Source organism: Phyllobates terribilis, unplaced genomic scaffold (assembly GCF_046119375.1).
Source record: "Phyllobates terribilis strain yellow unplaced genomic scaffold, ASM4611937v1 Scaffold_5__5_contigs__length_657084704, whole genome shotgun sequence".
Classification (NCBI taxonomy): domain Eukaryota; kingdom Metazoa; phylum Chordata; class Amphibia; order Anura; family Dendrobatidae; genus Phyllobates; species Phyllobates terribilis.
The window spans coordinates 293107619-293129001 of NW_027362765.1; the positions used below are offsets into that span (position 1 = coordinate 293107619).

A 21383-nucleotide genomic window follows, 5' to 3' on the forward strand; every position below is an offset into this window, starting at 1 on the left:
GGCTGTGACCCGGCCCCGTGCCCAGGGCGTCAAGCTCAGTGTTATGTGGCAGTCCTACAGATGTTATTAAGTTCTTAATGTCGACTACGCCACCCGTTGTGTTGCGGTCACTGTGGCCGCCGCTGCAGCAGGGTCCGCTGAGGCTGATGGTGGGTGCGCAGCTTGATGAGATAACCCCCAACGGGAGGGGTATAGCCTCAGAGGGGACAGGCGCAGAGGATGGGGGTTGTGGTGGTGTAGTGCAGACGGCAGTGAAGACAGAGTCGGGTTGTGCAGTTAAGGGTGTTTACTTACTGCAGATGTTGTACTGGTCACTCCAGCTTCGAGTGACCACCCGAGCCGTGCTGCGTCCACCAGGTCCTGGATCCAGCCAACCCCCAAACAAGTCCGGAGCGTGGCCCTGAGCTCTCTTTCTGTCCCGTTCTCTGGCCGTCCCCACCAGTAATCCACCTAGGTCCAGCTCCCTCGGGCCTTCTGTTGGGACACCCTTGGCCCTGGGTTCCCTGACCCTTCATGTGGTGTGCCTTCGGGGTGGATGTGATGGGTGACCGTGACAAACGCTGCCCACGGTCTCCGGTCTCTGGCTGGGGTGTGTTTTCTGCCCCCACCAGCTTGGGATCCGGTACCCTGTGCCGACTCCTCACCCAGTGCTTTAATTTGGGTTCTTGGGTCCTCTCTGTTTTCCCCTCTGGGTACTCCTTCTCTACTCCTCTCTCACTCAGGGTCTCTCTCTTGCTGCAGGCTGACTTCCTCTCTGCTTGCTGTCTGCTCCTCTGCAGCTGTCTTGTTCTCTGCATCTGACTTGTTCTCTGCATCTGACCCTGATTCTAGTTGGTGCCCACCTTATATATCCCTCTATGTGTGAGCTCAGGTGACCAGCACCCAATGAGCTCCTATCACTACCCAGACTGCTCCCCCTATCTGCCCCTACACTACATGGGATGTTCCACCCCCCTCCCACTCCAGCCAGGAACAGACTCGGTCGTACCTGCACATTTCTAAGTGGGAGTACCGTTGGTCTGTTCCTCGGAAATGGGATGTATGTAGTGCATGCAGCCTACCGAGCTCAGTCCCACACTCCATCCTTGCCCGGGAGTGGAATATCACACCTCTGGGTTGAGGTGCAATACCCCTGTAGCAGCCGAATCCTCAGGGTGCTACATTCCCCCCTGGTAAATCACAGCACGTCCTCGGGCTGTAAAGACAAAAACACCAAAACATACAAAATTTTTCATATAAACATAATAAAACATATAAAACATTATATATATAAAACTTTTCATATAAACATTCTCGTCGTCTCTTGTTTCAGGTTCCTCCTCCGGACACTGTGCAACGTGTGTCCGGGAAAAGTGCGACAGTCTCTTAGAAAAACTGGTTTTCTATAAAACCGGTAGGGGGCGCTTTAGGAAGCGCAACTATATACAGGGAATATGGCCGCTCTCAGTCCTCGGCCAGATAGAGGGAAGGGAATGGCTGCTCACAGTCCTCAGCCTGTAGGATGAAGGGGTTAACGGGTAAACAGTTCACTGGTCCCAACGGGGACTATTTTAGCAGCAACAGTTCACTGTGCCCCGACGGGCAACTATATACAGTCTCTACTCCCGTCCTCAACGACGGCTCCCTCCTGCTTTTTCTTGGTGATATGGTGTTGCTTCAGACCCGTCCGGGTCCTCTTGCTCCTCCTCCCAGACGCGGCACTCTTGGTCTTATGGGCGCGGTGGTGGTGGCGCCCGGGTTGCCCAGGCCTTGCGGCCAGGCCTGGGGCACCTGGAAGGTGAAGGGCACCGTTAATACGGCGGCGCCCTGGGCTACCTGGCCTTGCGACCAGGCCGGAGGCTCCGCGGAGGTAGGGGGCGCTGTTGGTGATGCGACGCCCGGGAATTCTAGGCCCTGCGACCAGGCTGGTGGTACTTCCTGCTTGGTCACGCTCGGGGTCGAGGCGTGTGACGTCACAGGGGTCGCGGCGGCGGCTTCCGGTTGGGGCCTAGTCTGCGTCGGTGACATGGCGTTTTCGGGCACAGCAGGGGGACTTTCGGGCTCTGCGACGGGGAGCTGGGGCAGGTAAGCGGTGTCACGGCTTGGGGTATAGGCGTCCCCTTTACCTGCCTCCATGCGTTCGGCTCCCTCCTCGGCGCCGTCTCCGGCCTTGGGTCCTCCCGCGCCATCCTCAGAGGCGGTCTCCTTCCTCATCTCGGCTGGCGTGCTCCGGGTCTTGGTTTCAGCTTGCGTCTTGGTTTCAGCTTGCTGGGCCATCTCCCGGCTCCATTCCGCCAATATCTCGCGCTGTACCCGGGCCATCCTCCGTGCGAGGCCCTCCAGGGCAGTCTGTGCACACTCCCGGTCTCGGGGGAGCTGCGCTAAGATCTCCGCTAGACCTAGCGGGGTTGTGGACTCTAGCAGGCTCCTGACCATCGGGTCGGTGCTGCTCTGCTCTTCTTCCGGCAGGCTCCTGGCCAGCGGGCCGGTGCTGCTCTGCCCTCCTTCCTCGGTCTCTAGCAGACTCCTGGCCAGCGGGCCGGTGCTGTTCTGCTTTCTCTCCATCTCCGGGTAAACTCCTCCGATATTCTTCGTTAGACCTCTTGCCTCCGGGTGCGCTCGCTCCAGACTGCTCCAAGCGGCACCCATCTTTTCTCTTCTCTTTCGTCTCCTCCCACCTCGAGGGCGGTCCCGGGGCAACTCGGTGACTGTCAGCTCCAGGGGCAGTTCTTTCACGCTGACCGACACCTCCAGCATCACAGTCTCTGTTGGTGGGGGCGGTTTCCACTTTTGGCGCCATTTTCTGTCCCGGCCCACGATGGGAGGTGGCCTCTTGCCCTCCTTTGGCACGCCCATAATGGCGTCCGCTGCTCTTGCAAGGCGGGAAATCTGCGGTTTTGGCGGGAAGCTTCGCTCAGTGGCGGGAAACTCTGCAGATGGCGGGAACAAGCTGGAAATGGCGGACAATCGGCGGGAAACGACTGGTGATGGAGTCCGATGGCGGGGACCCTCCGGAACCGGCAGGAGACTTCTTTCTGAGGTAAACTTGCACTTTTCTTCAGGCACGCAGTACCCGGGTGTTGTGGGCACGTAATCCTGCCGACTACGCCAAAGTTGACGCGCCCCCTGGGACATATTCCTTTTTGAGGGGAATACCCGGCACCGGATCAGATGGGGGGGGTTGTAGTCTCCGAGCGGCTGTGACCCGGCCCCGTGCCCAGGGCGTCAAGCTCAGTGTGATGTGGCAGTTCTACAGATGTTACTAAAGTTCTTTTGTGTCGACTACGCCACCCGTTGTGATGCGGTCACTGTGGCCGCCGCTGCAGCAGGGTCCGCTGAGGCTGATGGTGGGTGCGCAGCTTGTGATGGTAACCCCCAACGGGAGGGGTATAGCCTCAGAGGGGACAGGCGCAGAGGATGGGGGTTGTGGTGGTGTAGTGCAGACGGCAGTGAAGACAGAGTCGGGTTGTGCAGTTAAGGGTGTTTACTTACTGCAGATGTTGTACTGGTCACTCCAGCTGCTAGTGACCACCCGAGCCGTGCTGCGTCCACCAGGTCCTGGATCCAGCCAACCCCCAAATAAGTCCGGAGCGTGGCCCTGAGCTCTCCCTCTGTCCTTTCTTCAGCCGTCCCCACCAGGGATCCACCTAGGTCCAGCTCCCTCGGGCCTTCTGTTGGGACACCCTTGGCCTTGGGTTCCCTGACCCTTCATGTGGTGTGCCTTCGGGGTGAATGTGGTGGGTGGCCGTGGCAGATGCTGCCCACGGCCTCCGGTCTCTGGCTGGGGATTGTGTTTTCTGCCCCCACCAGCTTGGGATCCGGTACCCTGTGCCGACTCCTCACCCAGTGCTTTAATTTGGGTTCTTGGGTCCTCTCTGTTTTCCCCTCTGGGTACTCCTTCTCTACTCCTCTCTCACTCAGGGTCTCTCTCTTGCTGCAGGCTGACTTCCTCTCTGCTTGCTGTCTGCTCCTCTGCAGCTGTCTTGTTCTCTGCATCTGACTTGTTCTCTGCATCTGACCCTGATTCTAGTTGGTGCCCACCTTATATATCCCTCTATGTGTGAGCTCAGGTGACCAGCACCCAATGAGCTCCTATCACTACCCAGACTGCTCCCCCTATCTGCCCCTACACTACATGGGATGTTCCACCCCCCTCCCACTCCAGCCAGGAACAGACTCGGTCGTACCTGCACATTTCTAAGTGGGAGTACCGTTGGTCTGTTCCTCGGAAATGGGATGTATGTAGTGCATGCAGCCTACCGAGCTCAGTCCCACACTCCATCCTTGCCCGGGAGTGGAATATCACACCTCTGGGTTGAGGTGCAATACCCCTGTAGCAGCCGAATCCTCAGGGTGCTACACATACACAGAGCATAAGACTTAGCTCTGCTATATCTACATGAGACAAAACAGGGATTCTATCAAAACTAGACCAAGCAGTCCAGTAAGTGATACATCCCTGGAATCGGGGTCTCTGTCTCTACATCATGCTACTATCAAATTTCTTAGCAAAAATCTGCTGACAGATTCCCTTTAAGAGAATGAGGGTGAAGTTGCTTTATACTGACTCACTATCTAGCCAGCTATGTCAGACTTTCTGCCTCTGAGCTGTTAGACACCAGTGCGTGGGGGATAGACTGAGTGTAGCATGAAAACAAAGGGCAGATCTGTGCTGTTGTCTTCATGCTGGATGTATTGATATATGAAGCAATATAAGATGTATTCCTGTATATTCAGATTCATGTTTAGAGCTCGAGCTGCCAGAGACATTAAAACTGATATGCCCCAATAAAGCCCATTTATCTCCAATTATCATCATGGTTCATTTCTTTCTTAGCAATCATAATAATAATTGATCGGTGTAAACAAAGGAGATCAATGATTACTCATTAGTTTATTATAGACTATCAATCATGATGTCATATAAAGTGTTCACCCTGTATAATTGCCAAATGGACTAATGCAAGTCAATGAGGTAGTTCAAATGAACCTTTTTACATGGTGATCTATAGATAGGGGGTGCTTAAAAATGATTTCATATGGACTTGATCCATATGGCAACTTTTTTAACATATCCATTGCAATTACCAACACAGAAAACTGTATTTGGTCTTGTATAATTTTTCAAATGATTTTGTATATATTATATACCACAGCAGAAATGAAATACAGCTTTTCCAGATCCCAGTAAAAAACTACTCACTATGTATATAATGTACAGCAAAAGTGTGAGGAGTAAAACATAACTTTTAATATCTACTATATATAATTGTCTTATCCCGTCTGTCTGTCTGTCTGTCCAGGAAATCCCGCGTCGCTGATTGGTCCGGCCGCGGCGGCTCATCCGTGGGATTTCAGAAAAAAGATGGCGGCCGTTAGCGGCTCATCTGCCACACGGAGGTCAGCGGCTGATCGTAGCAGAACTACCCGGACCGGCGGCGCCGCTGACCTCCATGCGGCTACCGTCGGGAGATCAGCGGCTAGGACAGCTGATTTCCTGACGGTAAGTGTAAAGGGAGGACCGGGGAGCGGCGGCGCCGCCGGTCAAGATGCTTCTGCTGCAAGCAGCCGGTCATCTCCCAGCTGCTCGCAGTGGAAGTACCCGCACAAGCAGCGCCGCTCCCGGGCCCACACTTATACGATGCTGATTGGTCGCTGCCGACGGCTGAGACCGATCATCTATATTGGCACCAAGTCTAAACACCGCTCTGCGCCAATCAGCACAGCGGTTTTTAAATTTGGCGCCAATATCGCCAGCGGCCATGACCAATCAGCACAGCGGTTTTTAAATTTGGCGCCAATATCACCAATCAGCGAATTGTATTAGTGAGGACCGGGGAGCGGCGCTGCGGGAGATGACCGGCTGCTCGCAGCAGAAGTATCCTGACCGGCGGCGCCACTCCCCGGTCCTCCCTTCACACTTGCCGTCGGGAGATCAGCGGCCCTAGCCACTGATCTCCCGATGGTAGCCGCATGGAGGTCAGCGGCGCCGCCGGTCGGGGTACTTCGGCTGCATCGCCGCTGACCTCTGTGAAGAGCGGTGTTTAAAGTTGGCGCCAATATCGCTGATTGGTCGCAGCCGTCGGCAGCGACCAATCAGCTATATTGGCGCCAAATTTAAACACCGTTGTGCTGATTGGTCGCGGCCGCCGGCTTCAACCAATCAGCACAGCGGTTTTTAAATTTGGCGCCAATATAGCTGATTGGTCGCTGCCGATGGCCGCGACCAATCAGCGATATTGGCGCCAAGTTTAAACACTGCTCTGCTGATTGGCCGCGACCAATCAGCGATATTGGCTCCAAATTTAAAAACCGCTATGCTGATTGGTCGCAGCCGCCGGCCACGACCAATCAGCGATATTGGCGCCAAATTTAAACACCACTGTGCTGATTGGCACCAAATTTAAACAGGCTCTCCATCCCTCACTAACACGGTTCGCTGATTGGTCGCGGCCGCGACCAATCAGCGATATTGGCGCCAAATTTAAAAACCGCTGTGCTGATTGGTCGGGGCCAGCGGCCGCGACCAATCAGCAATATTGGCGCCAAATTTAAACACCGCTGTGCTGATTGCGCCCGGTGTACCGCATACATATTCTAGAATACCCGATGCGTTTGAATCGGGCCACCATCTAGTTAGATAGATAAAATTAGTTGCTGCCATTAAAAAAATCCTCTACATAATTCAAAGGAAACTTACATGAACCTACTAAGTAATCTTAAAAAAAATAATAATTAAATCCCTATCCATCTCTAAATTCCATTACACAAAGGTAATAAGTTCTCTGAAAAAAAGCCCAAAAGACAGGTAATTCTGACAGTGGTCAGTTCAGATATATGGCTCTATTATGGTACACAGATCCAAAACCATCAAACAACATAGGCATCATATACAGTTATGCTCAAAAATTTACATACCTCGGCAGAATTTTTCCTTTCTTGGCCTTGTTTCAGAGAATATGAATGATAAGAAAAAAGCTGTCTCCACTCATGGTTATTGGTTGGGTGAAGCCATTTATTGTCAAACTACTGTGTTTTCTCTTTTTAAATCTTAATGACAACCTAAAACATCCAAATGACCCTGATTAAAAGTTCACATACCCCAGTTCTTAATACCGTGTATTGCCCCCTCTAACATCAATGACAGCTTGAATTCTTTTGTTGGTAGTTGTGGATGAGGTTCTTTAATTTCTCAGGTGGTAAAGCTGCCCATTCTTCTTGGCAAAAAGCCTCCAGTTCCTGTAAATTCTTGGGCTGTCTAGCATGAACTGTGCACTTGAGATCTTTTCAGAGTGACTCAATGATATTGAGATCAGGAGACTGAGATGGCTACTCCAGAACTTTCACTTTGTTCTGCTGCAGCCAATGACAGGTCAATTTGGCCTTGTGTTTTGGATTGTTGTCATGTTGGAACGTCCAAGTATGTCCCATGCACAGCTTCTGGGCTGATGAGTGCAAATTTGCCTCCAGTATTTGCTGATAACGTGCTGCATTCATCTTTGCTTCAACCTTTACCAAGTTTCCTGTGCCTTTGTAGCTCACACATCCCGAAAACATCAGCGATCCACCTCCGTGCTTTACTGTAGGAATCGTGTTCCTTTCATCATAGGCCTTGTTGACCTCTCTCCGTTTATGGTTGTGTAATGTTTATGGTTGTGGCCAAAAAGTTCAATTTTGGTCTCATCACTCCAAATTACCTTGTTCCAGAAGTTTTGAGGCTTGTCTCAGTGCTGTTTGGAGTATTGTAGGCGAGATACTTTGTGGAATTTTCACAGTAATGGCTTTCTTTTGGCGACTCGACCATGCAGCCCATTTTTCTTCAAGTGACTCCTTATTATGCATCTTGAAACGGGAATTGGATGTTTCGCCCCCAGCAGTTCGCCCCCAGCAGTTCGCCCCCAGCAATTTGCCCCTGGGTACATTTTGCCCCCGGACATTTCGTCCCCAGCATTTGGCCCCCAGGATGTTTTGCCCCCGCACATATCACCCCCATTACGAAACGTCCGGGGGTGAAACGTGCAGGGGCGAAATGTGCGGGGGCGAAGCTTCCTGGGGGCGAAATCATAGGGGCGAAATGTGCGGGGGTGAAATGTACCTGGGGGCGAAATGTACCTGGGTACGAACAGATGGGGGCAAAATGCTGGGGGCGAACTGCTGGGGGCGAAACTTCCTATAACCTCTTGAAACAGCCACACTGCTAGTTTTCAGAGAGTCCTCAATTTCAGCTGATGTTATTTGTGGGTTTTTCTTTGCATCCCAAACAATTTTCCTGGCAGTTGAGGCCGTAGTTTTTGTTTGTCAACCTGACCATGGTTTGGTTTTTACAGAGCCCCTGATTTTCCATTTGTTAATCACAGTTTGAACACTGCTGACTGGCATTATCAATTCCTTGGATATTATTTTGTATCCCTTTCCTGTGTTATACAGTACAGTTCAACTACCTTCTCCCATAGATCCGTTGACAATTCTTTTGCTTTCCCCATGACTCACAATCCAGAAACGTCAGTGGCTGGATGAAAGATACAAGAGTCTGTCTGGATCCCAGAAACTCACTCAGCTTTTATGCACACACACTGATTACAAGCAAACAGGTCACAGGTGAGGATGTTACCTTTAGTAGCTATACAAACCCATTTGTGTCAAATTCTCTGCATGTTATCAGGCCAAAATCACAAGGGTATGTGAACTTTTGATCAGGGTCATTTGGATGTTTTTGGTTGTCATTAAGATTTAAAAAAAAGAAAACACAGTAGTTTGACAATAAACGGCTTCATCCAACCAATAACCATGAGTGGAGAAAACGTTTTTTGATATCATTCATATTCTCTGAAACAAGGTCAAGAAAGGAAAAATTCTACCGGGGTATGTAAACTTTTGAGCACAACTGTATATATAAACACACACACACACACAGGTGCATCTCACAAAATTAGAATATCATCAAAAAATTAATTTATTTCACTTCTTCAATACAAAAAGTGAAACTCATATAGAGTCATTACAAACAGAGTGATCTATTTCAAGTGTTTATTTCTGTTAATGTTGATGATTATGGCTTACAACCAATGAAAACACAAAAGTCATTATCTCAGTAAATTAGAATAATTAACAAAAAACACATGCAAAGGTCTCCTAAGCATTTAAAAAGGACCCTTAATCTGTTTCAGTAGGCTCCACAATCATGGGGAAGACTGCTGACTTGACAGATGACCAGAAGACAGTCATTGACACACTAAGTAATGCAAAGTAAATTTTGCATTTCATTTGGAAATCAAGGTCCCAGAGTCTGGAGGAAGAGTGGAGAGGACACAATCCAAGCTGCTTGAGGTCTAGTGTGAAGTCTCCACAATCAGTGATGGTTTGGGGAGCCATGTCATATGCTGGTGTAGGTCCACTGTGTTTTATTAAGACCAAAGTCAGCGCAGCCGTCTACCAGGAAATTTTAGTGCACTTCATGCTTCCCTCTGCCGACAAGCTTTTTGGAGATGGAAATTTCATTCTCCAGCAGGACTTGGCACCTGTTCACACTGCCAAAAGTACCAATACCTGGTTTAAACACAACAGTATCACTGGGCTTGATTGGCCAGAAAACTCGGCTGACCTTAACCCCATAGAGAATCTATGGGGTATTGTCAAGAGGAAGATGAGAGACACCAGACCCAACAATGCAGACAAGCTGAATGCTGCTATCAAAACAACCTGGGCTTCCATAACACCTCAACAGTGCCACACCTCAGCAGTGCCTCCATGCTACGCTGCATTGGTGCAGTAATTGATGCACAAGGAGCCCCAACCAAGTATTGAGTGCATTTACTGAACATACATTTCAGTAGGCCAACATTTCGGATTTTAAAAACATTTTTCAAGCTGTTGTTATAAAGTATTCTAATTTACTGAGATAATGACTTTTATGTTTTCATTGGCTGTAAGCCATAATCATCAACATTAACAGGAATAAACACTAGAAGTAGATCACTCTGTTTGTAATGACTCTATATAATATATGAGTTTCACTTTTTGTATTGAAGAGCTAAAATAAATTAACTTTTTGATGATATTCTAATTTTGTGAGATGCACCTGTATACATATGGGGGTTTCTACTCACTTGGGTGCATCAGGAAGCAAACAGTAAGCAAGTTCCTTTAAATGTCCATGTCGGTTTATTACTTCATAAACACGGCAAAAGCAAAAGGAATACAGCCTTTAGTTCAGGCAAAAACAAAGTAAAGAGTCCTTAAGGCAAAGTCTCTGGTTAGCCAGTCCTGTGGGTACACAGTCTGGATAGCATCCAGTTCATTGGCTCAGTCGAGAGACCACAACACACAGAAGGCCTTCTCCCTCCAAACACAAAGCCCATGTGCCAAACAACGGCTTCCATTTTATATCTTAACCACATCCAGAGGTGAGGTAAGTCGGTAGCTAGACCTGCCCATCTCTCCAACTACCCTTACCCCGGCCCCAGGTGCACCAAACAGTCCTCTTAGTGCTTACGTTCACTAGAGCAACAATCTGGGTTACATCACAGAGGACAGCCATCTCTGTCTTACAATATACATACAGGGTGGGCCATTTATATGGATACACCTAAATAAAATGGGAATGGTTGGTGATATCAACTTCCTGTTTGTGGCACTTTATTATATGGGAGGGGGAAAACTTTTCCAGATGGGTGGTGACCATGGCGGTCATTGTGAAGTCGGCCATTTTGGATCCAACTTTTATTTTTTTCAATGGGAAAAGGGTCATGTGACACATCAAACTTATTGAGAATTTCATAAGAAAACAATGGTGTGCTTGGTTTTAACGTAACTTTATTCTTTCATGAGTTATTTACAAGTTTATGACCACTTATAAAATGTGTTCAAAGTGCTGCCCATTGTGTTGGATTGTCAATACAACCCTCTTCTCCCACTCTTGACACACTGATAGCAACACCGCAGAAGAAATGCTAGCACAGGCTTCCAGTATCCATTGTTTCAGATGCTGCACATCTCGTATCTTCACAGCATAGACAATTGCCTTCAGATGACCCCAAAGATAAAAGTCTAAGGGGGTCAGATCGGGAGACCTTGGTGGCCATTCAACTGGCCCACGACGACCAATCCACTTTCCAGGAAACTGTTCATGTAGGAATGCTCGAACCTGAACCCATAATGTGGTGGTGCACCATCTTGTTGGAAAAACTCAGGGAACTGCCATCTTCAGTGCATAAAGAGGGCAACACATCATCATGTAGCAATTTCAGATATCCAGTGGCATTGAAGTTTCCATTGATGAAGAATGGCCCCACTATCTTTGTACCCCATATACCACACCATACCATCAATTTTTTGTTCCAACAGTCTTGGAGGGATCTCTCCACTGTGGGTTAGTGTCAGACCAATAGCGGTGGTTTTTTGTTAACTTCACCATTCACAAAAAAGTTTGCCTCATCACTGAACATAATGTTCTGTGTAAACTGAGGGTCCTGTTCCAATTTATGATTTGCCCATTCTGCAAATTCAGCGTGCCGATCTGGGTCATCCTCGTTGAGCTGCCGCAGCAGCTGGATTTTGTAAGGGTGCCATTTGTGAGTAGCTATTATCCGCCGAAGGGATGTTCGACTGATGCCACTCTCCAGTGACATGCGGCGAGAGCTACGCTGTGGGCTCTTGCTGAATGAAGCTAGGACACCCACTGATGTTTCTTCATTAGTGACAGTTTTCTTGCATCCACATTTTGGCAAATCCAACACTGAACCTGTTTCATGAAATTTGGCAAGCAGTTTGCTAACTGTAGCATGGGAGATGGGTGGTCTCGTAGGGTGTCTTGCATTGAAATCTGCTGCAATGACCCGGGTACTGTGTTCACCAATCATCAACACAATTTCTATCCGCTCCTCACATGTTAACCTCTGGGACATGTCAATTGCTGTAAACAAAGAGAAACTTGTAAATAACTCATGAAAGAATAAAGTTACGTTAAAGCCAAGCACGCCATTGTTTTTCTTATGAAATTCGCAATAAGTTTGATGTGTCACATGACCCTCTTCCCATTGAAAAAAATAAAGATGGATCCAAAATGGCCAACTTCAAAATGGCCGCCATGGTCACCACTCATCTGGAAAAGTTTTTCCCCTCCCATATACTAATGTGCCACAAACAGGAAGTTGATATCACCAACCATTCCCATTTTATTTAGGTACATCCATATAAATGGCCCACCCTGTATATTATTAACACATGGACAGGCTTCATACTGTATATATATGAAGCCTGTCCATGTGTTCATTTCATGACATTATGGGAAAAATAATGAAACAGTCTCACCAATGTCTTCACTCCAATAGGGTCCCATTCCTTCATCTGGCTCCCATCCCTTACAAAGTTATGGTTAGCCCTAATTTTACACTTTTTTAACAATTTGAGCTCTGGTTCTCAAAAGACTCCCACCCTAACAAGGGCAGTCCACCGCTATCCTTCCATATATTAGCCCTATATTTTCCCTATGTGCTTCCTGACGTGTTTCCTCCATTCATCAGGGAAGCACATCAATCCGCATTGAAGTCAATGAGCCAGATATCCACTGTGGGGTCTGCACCTCCTAAATGTCATTTTATTAGACAGCAGATATATAACAGTATTCTATATGAAGTGAAAGTTTATATTCTTAGCGGTAGAGATGAGGAATAAATTTCATTTGTCATTTGCTGATATGCACCACATTGGGATCCATTAGTAAATTAGTTTATAATGTTTGTACGTCACAAAAATCTATGAAATGATTCTCCCATTATATTCCGTGGACTAGCGACTGGACAAAACAGAGAAAAGGGCAAATTGAATGGTTCATCCAGAATCTGTCAGCATGTTTTTGCTATATTATCTGAGAAAAGCATAATGTAGGGGAAGGGACACAGATTTCAGGGATGTGTGAGTTATTAAACTGTGGGCTGTTGTTTATATACAATGAAGGTTTTATCACTAAGAGATGATGGTTCAGACCACACTGCACGTGAGCCCTGGTCCGAACACATACCCTCCTCTCATAGGCTGCTAATTCTGAATATACAATGTAGATAGCGAGCTGTGGTGTGGGCGGGGTTTGCTTTCTGAGCTCTGCTACATCTAAATATTTTGATTGTGTCACAACTACTGCACCCAGTAAACTAAGTGATACATTGTTGAAATCAGGGTCTCTTTTCCTTCATTATTCTGCTCTCAGATGAGTTAGCAAAAACCTGGTGACTGATTCCCTTTCCAAAAAAAGTTGTCACAGGAAATGTGCATTAGTATAATAAAAAATAAAAGAAATTGAGTTTTCCTTGGCTGAATTGCCAAAAATGCAGATAATATCTTCATAGCCTGTATAATACACTCTATTTACGGTATCTCTGATGTACACATTATACATTAATTTTTAGAGCCAAGATGTGCCCCAGGAAAGGACTCTGATGATGAGGCAAAAGAAGAAACATCTACTGACTGTACACCGGAAAATTCTCCCACATCAGTAAAATCCCCAACTAAGAAGGGTGGAATATTTTCTGCAATAATCTCGCCTTCTATACTAAAGGTAAGGATATTAAACTGAAAACAATTAACTGGAGTATAAGTTGGTATGAATGCAAAATAGGAGCATGTAGGGGCAGCACAGTGGCTCAGTGGTTAGCACTACAGCCCTCCAGCACTGGGGTCTTGGGTTCAAACCCACCAAGGACAACATCTGCAAGGAGTTTGTATGTTCTCCCCGTGTTTGCGTGGGTTTCCTCCGGGTTCTCCAGCTTCCTCCCACACTCCAAAGATATACTGATAGGGAATTTAGATTGTGAGCCCCAATGGGGACAGCAATGATAATGTATGTGGAATTAATGGTGCTATATAAGTGATTAAAATAATAAATAAATATTAACACTGGCCATTAAACAGACAAAACCTAAGGCAGAAACAAAATAAACATATACCCTGCTAAAAGTAAAATAAATAGTGCATGGAAATAACATTGGATACTTAGTAAACACAAGTTTTTTTAATAAAAAAAAGCATAAAAGCCATGTCACCAGCATCAAGGTGTACCCAGATCGGGATGGTCCTAGCCTCTTGTATTGAAACCTCACCGTGTGTCAAAGTGACGTCAATGTGAATAAGGGCTGAGTTGGACCAGGTCCCGAATATGAGTACCCAGCAGAATGGGAAACTACAGTATATAAACGCAATGTCCAGCTGAAAGAAAGTGAAGCCATACCCTTACCTGCACTAAGTATAAGGTGAGGTAGTGTAAACATGGCACCAAAAATTGTATCTAAGGAGCAATACAACATTTGTCCCCTCTTTACTCTAGAGAAACCCTTAAGGCTGGGGCAATACCAGTAGCATGGCTACCAGAGGAGGCAGAGTGTGTGGTTGCCCCAGACCCCGCTCGAATTGGCACACCCGGAGCTAAGCTACGCTTAACTGCATCGACGTGCGCAGCATGCCGATAAAGTTAAGCCCTGCGGTAGAGCAGCCAGACATGATCTCCCCACACTACCGCTCTTTGTTCTGTGGAGTGCAGGTTGCTTTAGCTGGTGGTATACACAATGGCCGAGGCGCCGGGGCAAGCACAGGATGCCAGAGTACAGGTGTCTCAGCCATAGTCGCCATGTAGCCCCAGCCTAATTTTGAAAAATAAGCGTCTTCGAGTCTCCATTATTTCATTTTTTCATTGTCACCACTGCATTAGCTCACTAGTTTTCAAACGTCTTCAGTGTGTATGGTGCCAGACATGGTGGTTTTGTAGACAGTATTCACATCACTGCTGCAGGCCATAGATGACCACTGTGGCCAGGTGACCAGCCATCATTCTAGATAACACATCATCTTGTAAAGGTGGAAGTAGGCAGTGAGGATACAGTGCAGGGGGAGAACGTCAGAAGTGAAAAATAGTGGAGCATATTTAGTAACTGAGCAGAATGCTCTTATGTGATCACAGTATAGCTAATATTATGGAACTTATCTACTACCGAGGTAGCAAGGTTGTCAACTTGACTTTTTCTTTTTCCTGGACAGCTTATCAAAAAATCATGGACAAACAATATTTTTTATGGACACATTGGAAAACCATGAACCAAATGGGAAAACCCATATAATTATCCCTCTCTAAACAGGCTATAAAATTTTACTTTTCATCTTTATATTAAAATGTGAATGTAGAGGGTATTTAAAATATTATCCCTAATCAGCCAAAATGATAACTAGACTAAAATCTATGACGTTCTGATGGTACCGTGGGGTGTCATCACTAGAGCTTAATGGGTTAAATAAATCTCAGCACATGTCCCCCCAACATGTTTTACCGCACAAGCGGCATGTTCATGTTAGTGTCTCATCCCCTGATGACGCCGCTAGTGCGGGGAAACATGTTTATTTGTGGAAAAAACGGAAATTTGGCGAAAATTTCAGAATTTTCAAACTTTCAATATTTATGCCCTTAAATCAGAGAGATACAGTACAGACCAAAAGTTTGGACACACCTTCTCATTTAAAGATTTTTCTGTATTTTCATGACCATGAAAATTGTACATTCACACTGAAGGCATCAAAACTATGAATTAACACATGTGGAATTATATACTTAACAAAAAAGTGTGAAACATCTGAAAATATGTCTTATATTCTAGGTTCTTCAAAGTAGCCACCTTTTGCTTTGCACACTCTTGGCATTCTCTTGATGAGCTTCAAGAGGTAGTCACCGGAAATGGTCTTCCAACAATCTTGAAAGAGTACCCAGAGATGCTTAGCACTTGTTGGCTCTTTTGCCTTCACTCTGCGGTCCAGCTCACCCCAAACCATCTCGATTGGGTTCAGGTCTGGTGACTGTGGAGGCCAGGTCATCTGACGTAGCATCCCATCACTCTCCTTCTTGGTCAAATAGCCCTTACACAGCCTGGAGGTGTGTTTGGGGTCATTGTCCTGTTGAAAAATAAATGATGGTCCAACTAAACGCAAACTGGATGGAATAGCATGCCGCTGCAAGATGCTGTGGTAGCCATGCTGGTTCAGTATGCCTTCAATTTTGAATAAATCCCCAACAGTATCACCGGCAACGCACCCCCACACCATCACACCTCCTCCTCCATGCTTCACGGTGGGAACCAGGCATGTAGAGTCCATCCGTTCACCTTTTCTGCGTCGCACAAAGACACGGTGGTTGGAACCAAAGATCTCAAATTTGGACTCATCAGACCAAAGCACAGATTTCCACTGGTCTAATGTCCATTCCTTGTGTTCTTTAGCCCAAACAAGTCTCTTCTGCTTGTTCCCTTTCCTTAGCAGTGGTTTCCTAGCAGCTATTTTACCATGAAGGCCTGCTGCACAAAGTCACCTCTAAACAGTTGTTGTAGGACGTGTCTGCTGCTAGAACTCTGTGTGGCATTGACCTGGTCTCTAATCTGAGCTGCTGTTAACCTGCGATTTCTGAGGCTGGTGACTCGGATAAACTTATCCTCAGAAGCAGAGGTGACTCTTGGTCTTCCTTTCCTGTGGCGGTCCTCATGTTAGCCAGTTTCTTTGTAGCGCTTGATGGTTTTTGCAACTGCACTTGGGGACACTTTCAAAGTTTGCCCAATTTTTCAGACTGACTGACCTTCATTTCTTAAAGTAATGATGGGCACTCGTTTTTCTTTACTTAGCTGCTTTTTTCTTGCCATGATACAAATTTTAACAGTCTATTCAGTAGGACTATCATCTGTGTATCCACCTGACTTCTGCACAACACAACTGATGGTCCCAACCCCATTTATAAGGCAAGAAATCACACTTAATAAACCCGACAGAGCACACCTGTGAAGTGAAAACCATTTCCGGTGACTACCTCTTGAAGCTCATCAAGAGAATGCCAAGAGTGTGCAAAGCAGTAATCAAAGCAAAGGTGGCTACTTTGAAGACCCTAGAATATAAGACATATTTTCAGTTGTTTCACACTTTTTTGTTAAGTATATAATTCCACATGTGTTAATTCATAGTTTTGATGCCTTCAGTGTGAATGTACAATTTTCAAAGTCATGAAAATGCAGAAAAATCTTTAAATGAGAAGGTGTGTCCAAACTTTTGGTCTGTACTGTATGTCACACAAAATAGTTAATAAATAACATTTCCCACATGTCTACTTTACATCAGCACAATTTTGGAAACAACATTTTTTTTTGTTAGGGAGCTATAAGGGTTAAAAGTTGACCAGTGATTTCTCATTTTTACAACAAAATTTACAAAACCATTTTTTTTATGGTCCACATCACATATGAAGTCACTTTGAGGGGTCTTTATGACAGAAAATACCCAAAAGTGACACCATTCTAAAAACTGCACCCCTCAAGGTGCTCAAAACCACATTCAAGAAGTTTATTCACCCTTCACGTGCTTCACAGCAAGTAATTGAACGTGAAAGGAAAAAATGAACATTTAACTTTTTTTCACTAAAAATTTACTTTAGAGCGCAATTTTTTTATTTTCACGAGGGTATCAGGAGAAATTGGAAACCAAAAGTTGTTGTGCAATTTCTTCTGAGTACGCTGATACCCCATATGTGGGGGAAAGCCATTGTTTGGGCACACGGCAGGGCTCGGAAGGGAAGGAGTGACGCTTTGGAGTGCAGACTTTGATGGAATGGTCTGCAGGCTTCATGTCACGTTCTCAGAACCCCTGATGTGTCTAAACAGTGGAAACCCCCCACAAGTGGCCCCATTTTGGAAACTATATCCCCCATTGAATTTATCTAGATGTGTTGTGAGCAGTTTGAACCCCCAGGTGCTCCACAGAAAATTACAACGTTGACTTGTGAAAATAAAAAAAACATATTTTTCCACAAAAATGTAAATAAAAAATATTTTCACAAGGGTAACAGGAGAAAGTGGACCTCAAAATCTGTTGTCCAATTCCTCCTGGGTACGCTGATAAGCCATGTGTTGGAGAAAACTACTGTTTGGGCGCACGTCAGGGCTCGGAAGGGAAGGAGTGACGCTTTGGAAGGCAGACTTTAATGGAATGGTCTGCGGGCGTCATGTCACGTTCTCAGAGCCCCTGATGTGCCTAAACAGTGGAAATGCCCAATAAGTGCCCCCTTTTTGCAACTGATACCCGATTTGTGAATTCTATAATGTAGTGTTATACGTCAGTTGTGTAGGACAACCTGACGAACACTACACAACTGACGTATGACAACCTGACGAACACTACGTCAGTTGTGTAGTGTTCGTCAGGTTGTCATACGTCAAAAATGAATTTAGTAGTGCATGGAAGTATGGTACCTTTTGAAGCATTCTTTCATACACAGGCCAGGTTTTTGGGGGCAGGTGTCGCATTGGTAAGTGGTGTCCTTGCGTATTCCCCTTTTGGAACACACTCGGCACCTCTTTTGTGTCTTACCTTTTTTTCCTGTTTGAGGGACCTCTCCCGGCTAATGGTAGCCTGGTACAATGCGAGGTCCTTCAGTTCCGAAAGTACTTGGGCCCGCTCCGTCACCGCTGCCAAATATCAGGGCCTTGATAACTACCTCCTGGAAGTGAAGATAGGATGTAGAAGTCTGGCCTGCACATTGTGACAGAAGGAAAGCGTTGTGCATTGCCATCTGAACGATGTGCACGGCCAGCTTCTTATACCATACCTTGGCCTTTCTCAAAGCAGTGTACGGCTGGAGGACTTGATCAGAGAGATCAACTCCCCCCATGTAATTGTTGTACACCACTACACAATCTGTGTTGACGACCTGTGTAGTGGAACCTTGCACAGTGCTGAGGGTGCTGCCATCACCATGTATGATGGTCAAGAGAAGGACATCCCTCTTGTCCTTATACTTGACCACCAACAGGTGGTTGCTACATTGGGCTCTGCTCTCACCCCTTCTGAGCAGCTGCCCAATTAGCATCTTTGGGAGGCCTCTCTGATCTTTGCGGACAGTACCACAGGCTGTGGTACGTCGTGCAGAGAGGGACTTGAAGAGCGGGATACTTGTATAAAAGTTATCCACGTACAGGTGATAACCTTTATCCAGCAGTGGGTGCGCCAAATCCCACACAATTTTCCCACTCACTCCCAGAACAGGGGAGCATTCGTAAACTGTAAACTTGTGAGTGTACCCTGAGGTACTGTCACAAAGTTTATACAGCTTGATTCCTTACCTGGACCTTTTACTGGGCAGGTACTGCCGGAATCTAAGCCGCCCCTTAAAATGGATTAAGGACTCATCCACACAGATGTCCCTTTTGGGCACATACACTTCAGCAAACTTATTGTTGAAGTGCTCAATGACCGGCCGAACTTTGAAAAGACGATCAAAGTTCGGGTCATCGCGTGCAGGAGACCTTGCATTGTCGTTGTAATGCAAGAACTTGTGGATGACCTCTAAAGGTCTGTGGATCATGACCGTTCAGAACACTGGAGTCTTACACAAAACGTCAACACTCCAGTTTTGCCGAAGTTCTGGCTTCTTCAGGATCCCCATATGAAGGACCAGACCCCAAAACTTCATAATTTCTTCTGCGTCCACAGGAGACCAGTTAGAAAATGATGAAGAGGGGTTTTATTCCAAAAATTGATGAGCGTACAAATTAGTTTGGCCCACCATGAGGTTTGCAAAATCCTCAGAGTAAAAGACTTTGAAAAAGTCTATTTCTGTGAGGCCGGTGGTGTCAAACTTGATTTCTGATTCCGCCACGAAATCAGGAATCAGTGGCTCATAATTTTCGGGGGGTGAGGTCAATAAGGGGTCAGTAGCGGGGGGCGCTGGTTCCTATGCTCTCCTGGGGCGACTGCGTGGCGGTTCAGCAGTATCTGAGGCCCCGCTCCACAGGTGGAGCGGGGCCTCAGGGCAGCGTAGGAAAAGGGATGCAGGACAGAGAGAACCCAGCCGGGTCAGAAGAAGGATAGAAGAATAGGCACGCACACCGGAGTTCACTTCAGTACCTTTACTGGTGGTGTTTTCAGGCACGATCCGGGGTACTCCAGGGTGAACGGTGCATATCAGGACTCTCCCCAGTGAGCGGGTGTGGGGCCTCCTGTTTCTTGCCTTTTCCTGATAAGTTTCTGACCTGCCTGGAGCTAGGCCCAACTTGGTCTCTGTCTTGCACCTGCTGACCTGGTAGTAGGGCCTTCTGTTGGAGTTCACTCTCCCTATTCTCTTGAGCCTCCGTGACTCCTGACCCTGGTAAAACAGTCAGCTTTTGGTGTTCCTGGGACATATAGTTAGCCAGGGGTTCCGGTTATTCTTGCTGGGGATATAGGCCCCTGTAGGCGCGGACCCGGTGTCCGGTAAATGGTTGTGGGGTGAGCTGGTTAAGCTCCTCTGCCCCCTATGTTGCTCGCTTACTCCACTCGCCTTCGGCCACGCTCGGGGCCCTCACTAGGCTTCACACTGGCAGTAGGCCTTGCTACTCTTCACCGCTCTTATGGCGTCGGCACACCTTGGGCTCACTAACCTGAGCTCCCTGAGTCTGGGCTGGACTGACAACTTCTCTGGCTGCAGCAGACTGACTGACTGCCTAGCTCCACCTTCCCTATTTATATCCCTAACGGGCTCCCTCTGGTGGTCTGAGGTGGAAGGTGGAAGTGTGTGAATGCTATGAGGGTCTCTTGTGGAGGAATCCATCCATGCACCCCTCTGGGATCTGTGGCACCAATGCGCAACAGGGCGCCACATTTGCCCTCGCTGTCAGTGTCGGAGGCAAGGAAAGCGTATGCCTCCTCTGCTGAATAGCGAGTTTGGGATCAGCGGGACATTTTTTGTTGTGTATGTGGTGCGTGTGTGTCAGTACTTTATTTAGAGTGTGTGTGTGTCAATGTGCTTGGTGTGAACTTTTTTTTTTTCTGGAAAAAAAAAGGAACAACCGTAGGTGGTGCAAATAGCAAGCATGAGTATGGATCGGTGAACTATGTCACCAATCAACTCTCGGCAGCTGCTGGGTGTGCGCGCGGATGTGGTGCAAATGAGGGTGAGTGTAAAACTGCGAGCACGAGTGCGGATCAGTGATCTGTGGTCACTAATCAGCGCTCAGCCGCAGTAGAAAGCACGAAAAAAAAAACTGACAAAAGTCGAGCGATCAAGTACTGATCAAGTAATGATCAGCACTTGGTGGCAGAAAGGTGGATGGGAAGGGGGGAAGAGAAGAGGGGAGAGAGGGGGATTGGGGTGGATGAGGACGGATCAAAAAATCCTACTTACAGTTGTCTTCTGTCAGATGTCTTCTGTAGCAGGAGCGGCGATTGTGGTGTCACAGGCTTCTGTGGCACACAATCGGACAGCGCGACCGCCCTCTACAAAAAAAAAAAGGTTAGTGGAAAAAAAAAGTGTAAAGTAGCGAGCGCAAGTGCTGATCGGTGATTTGCGTCACTGTTCAACATTCAGCGGCTGCTGGATGCACGCATGGAGGTAGTAAAAAGTGGGAGGGGGGGGA

At 47.0% G+C, this 21383-nt stretch overlaps 1 protein-coding gene across 1 annotated transcript in view; it reads left to right on the top strand.

The window, feature by feature from the left end:
• TNKS1BP1 (tankyrase 1 binding protein 1) overlaps positions 1-21383 on the top strand; it is a 96585-nt gene that overhangs the window by 55696 nt on the left and 19506 nt on the right. Inside the window, exon 8 of the mRNA XM_073684309.1 lies at positions 13383-13534. Coding sequence (XP_073540410.1) covers positions 13383-13534 — 152 coding nt within the window. The remainder of the gene's footprint in view (positions 1-13382; positions 13535-21383) is intronic.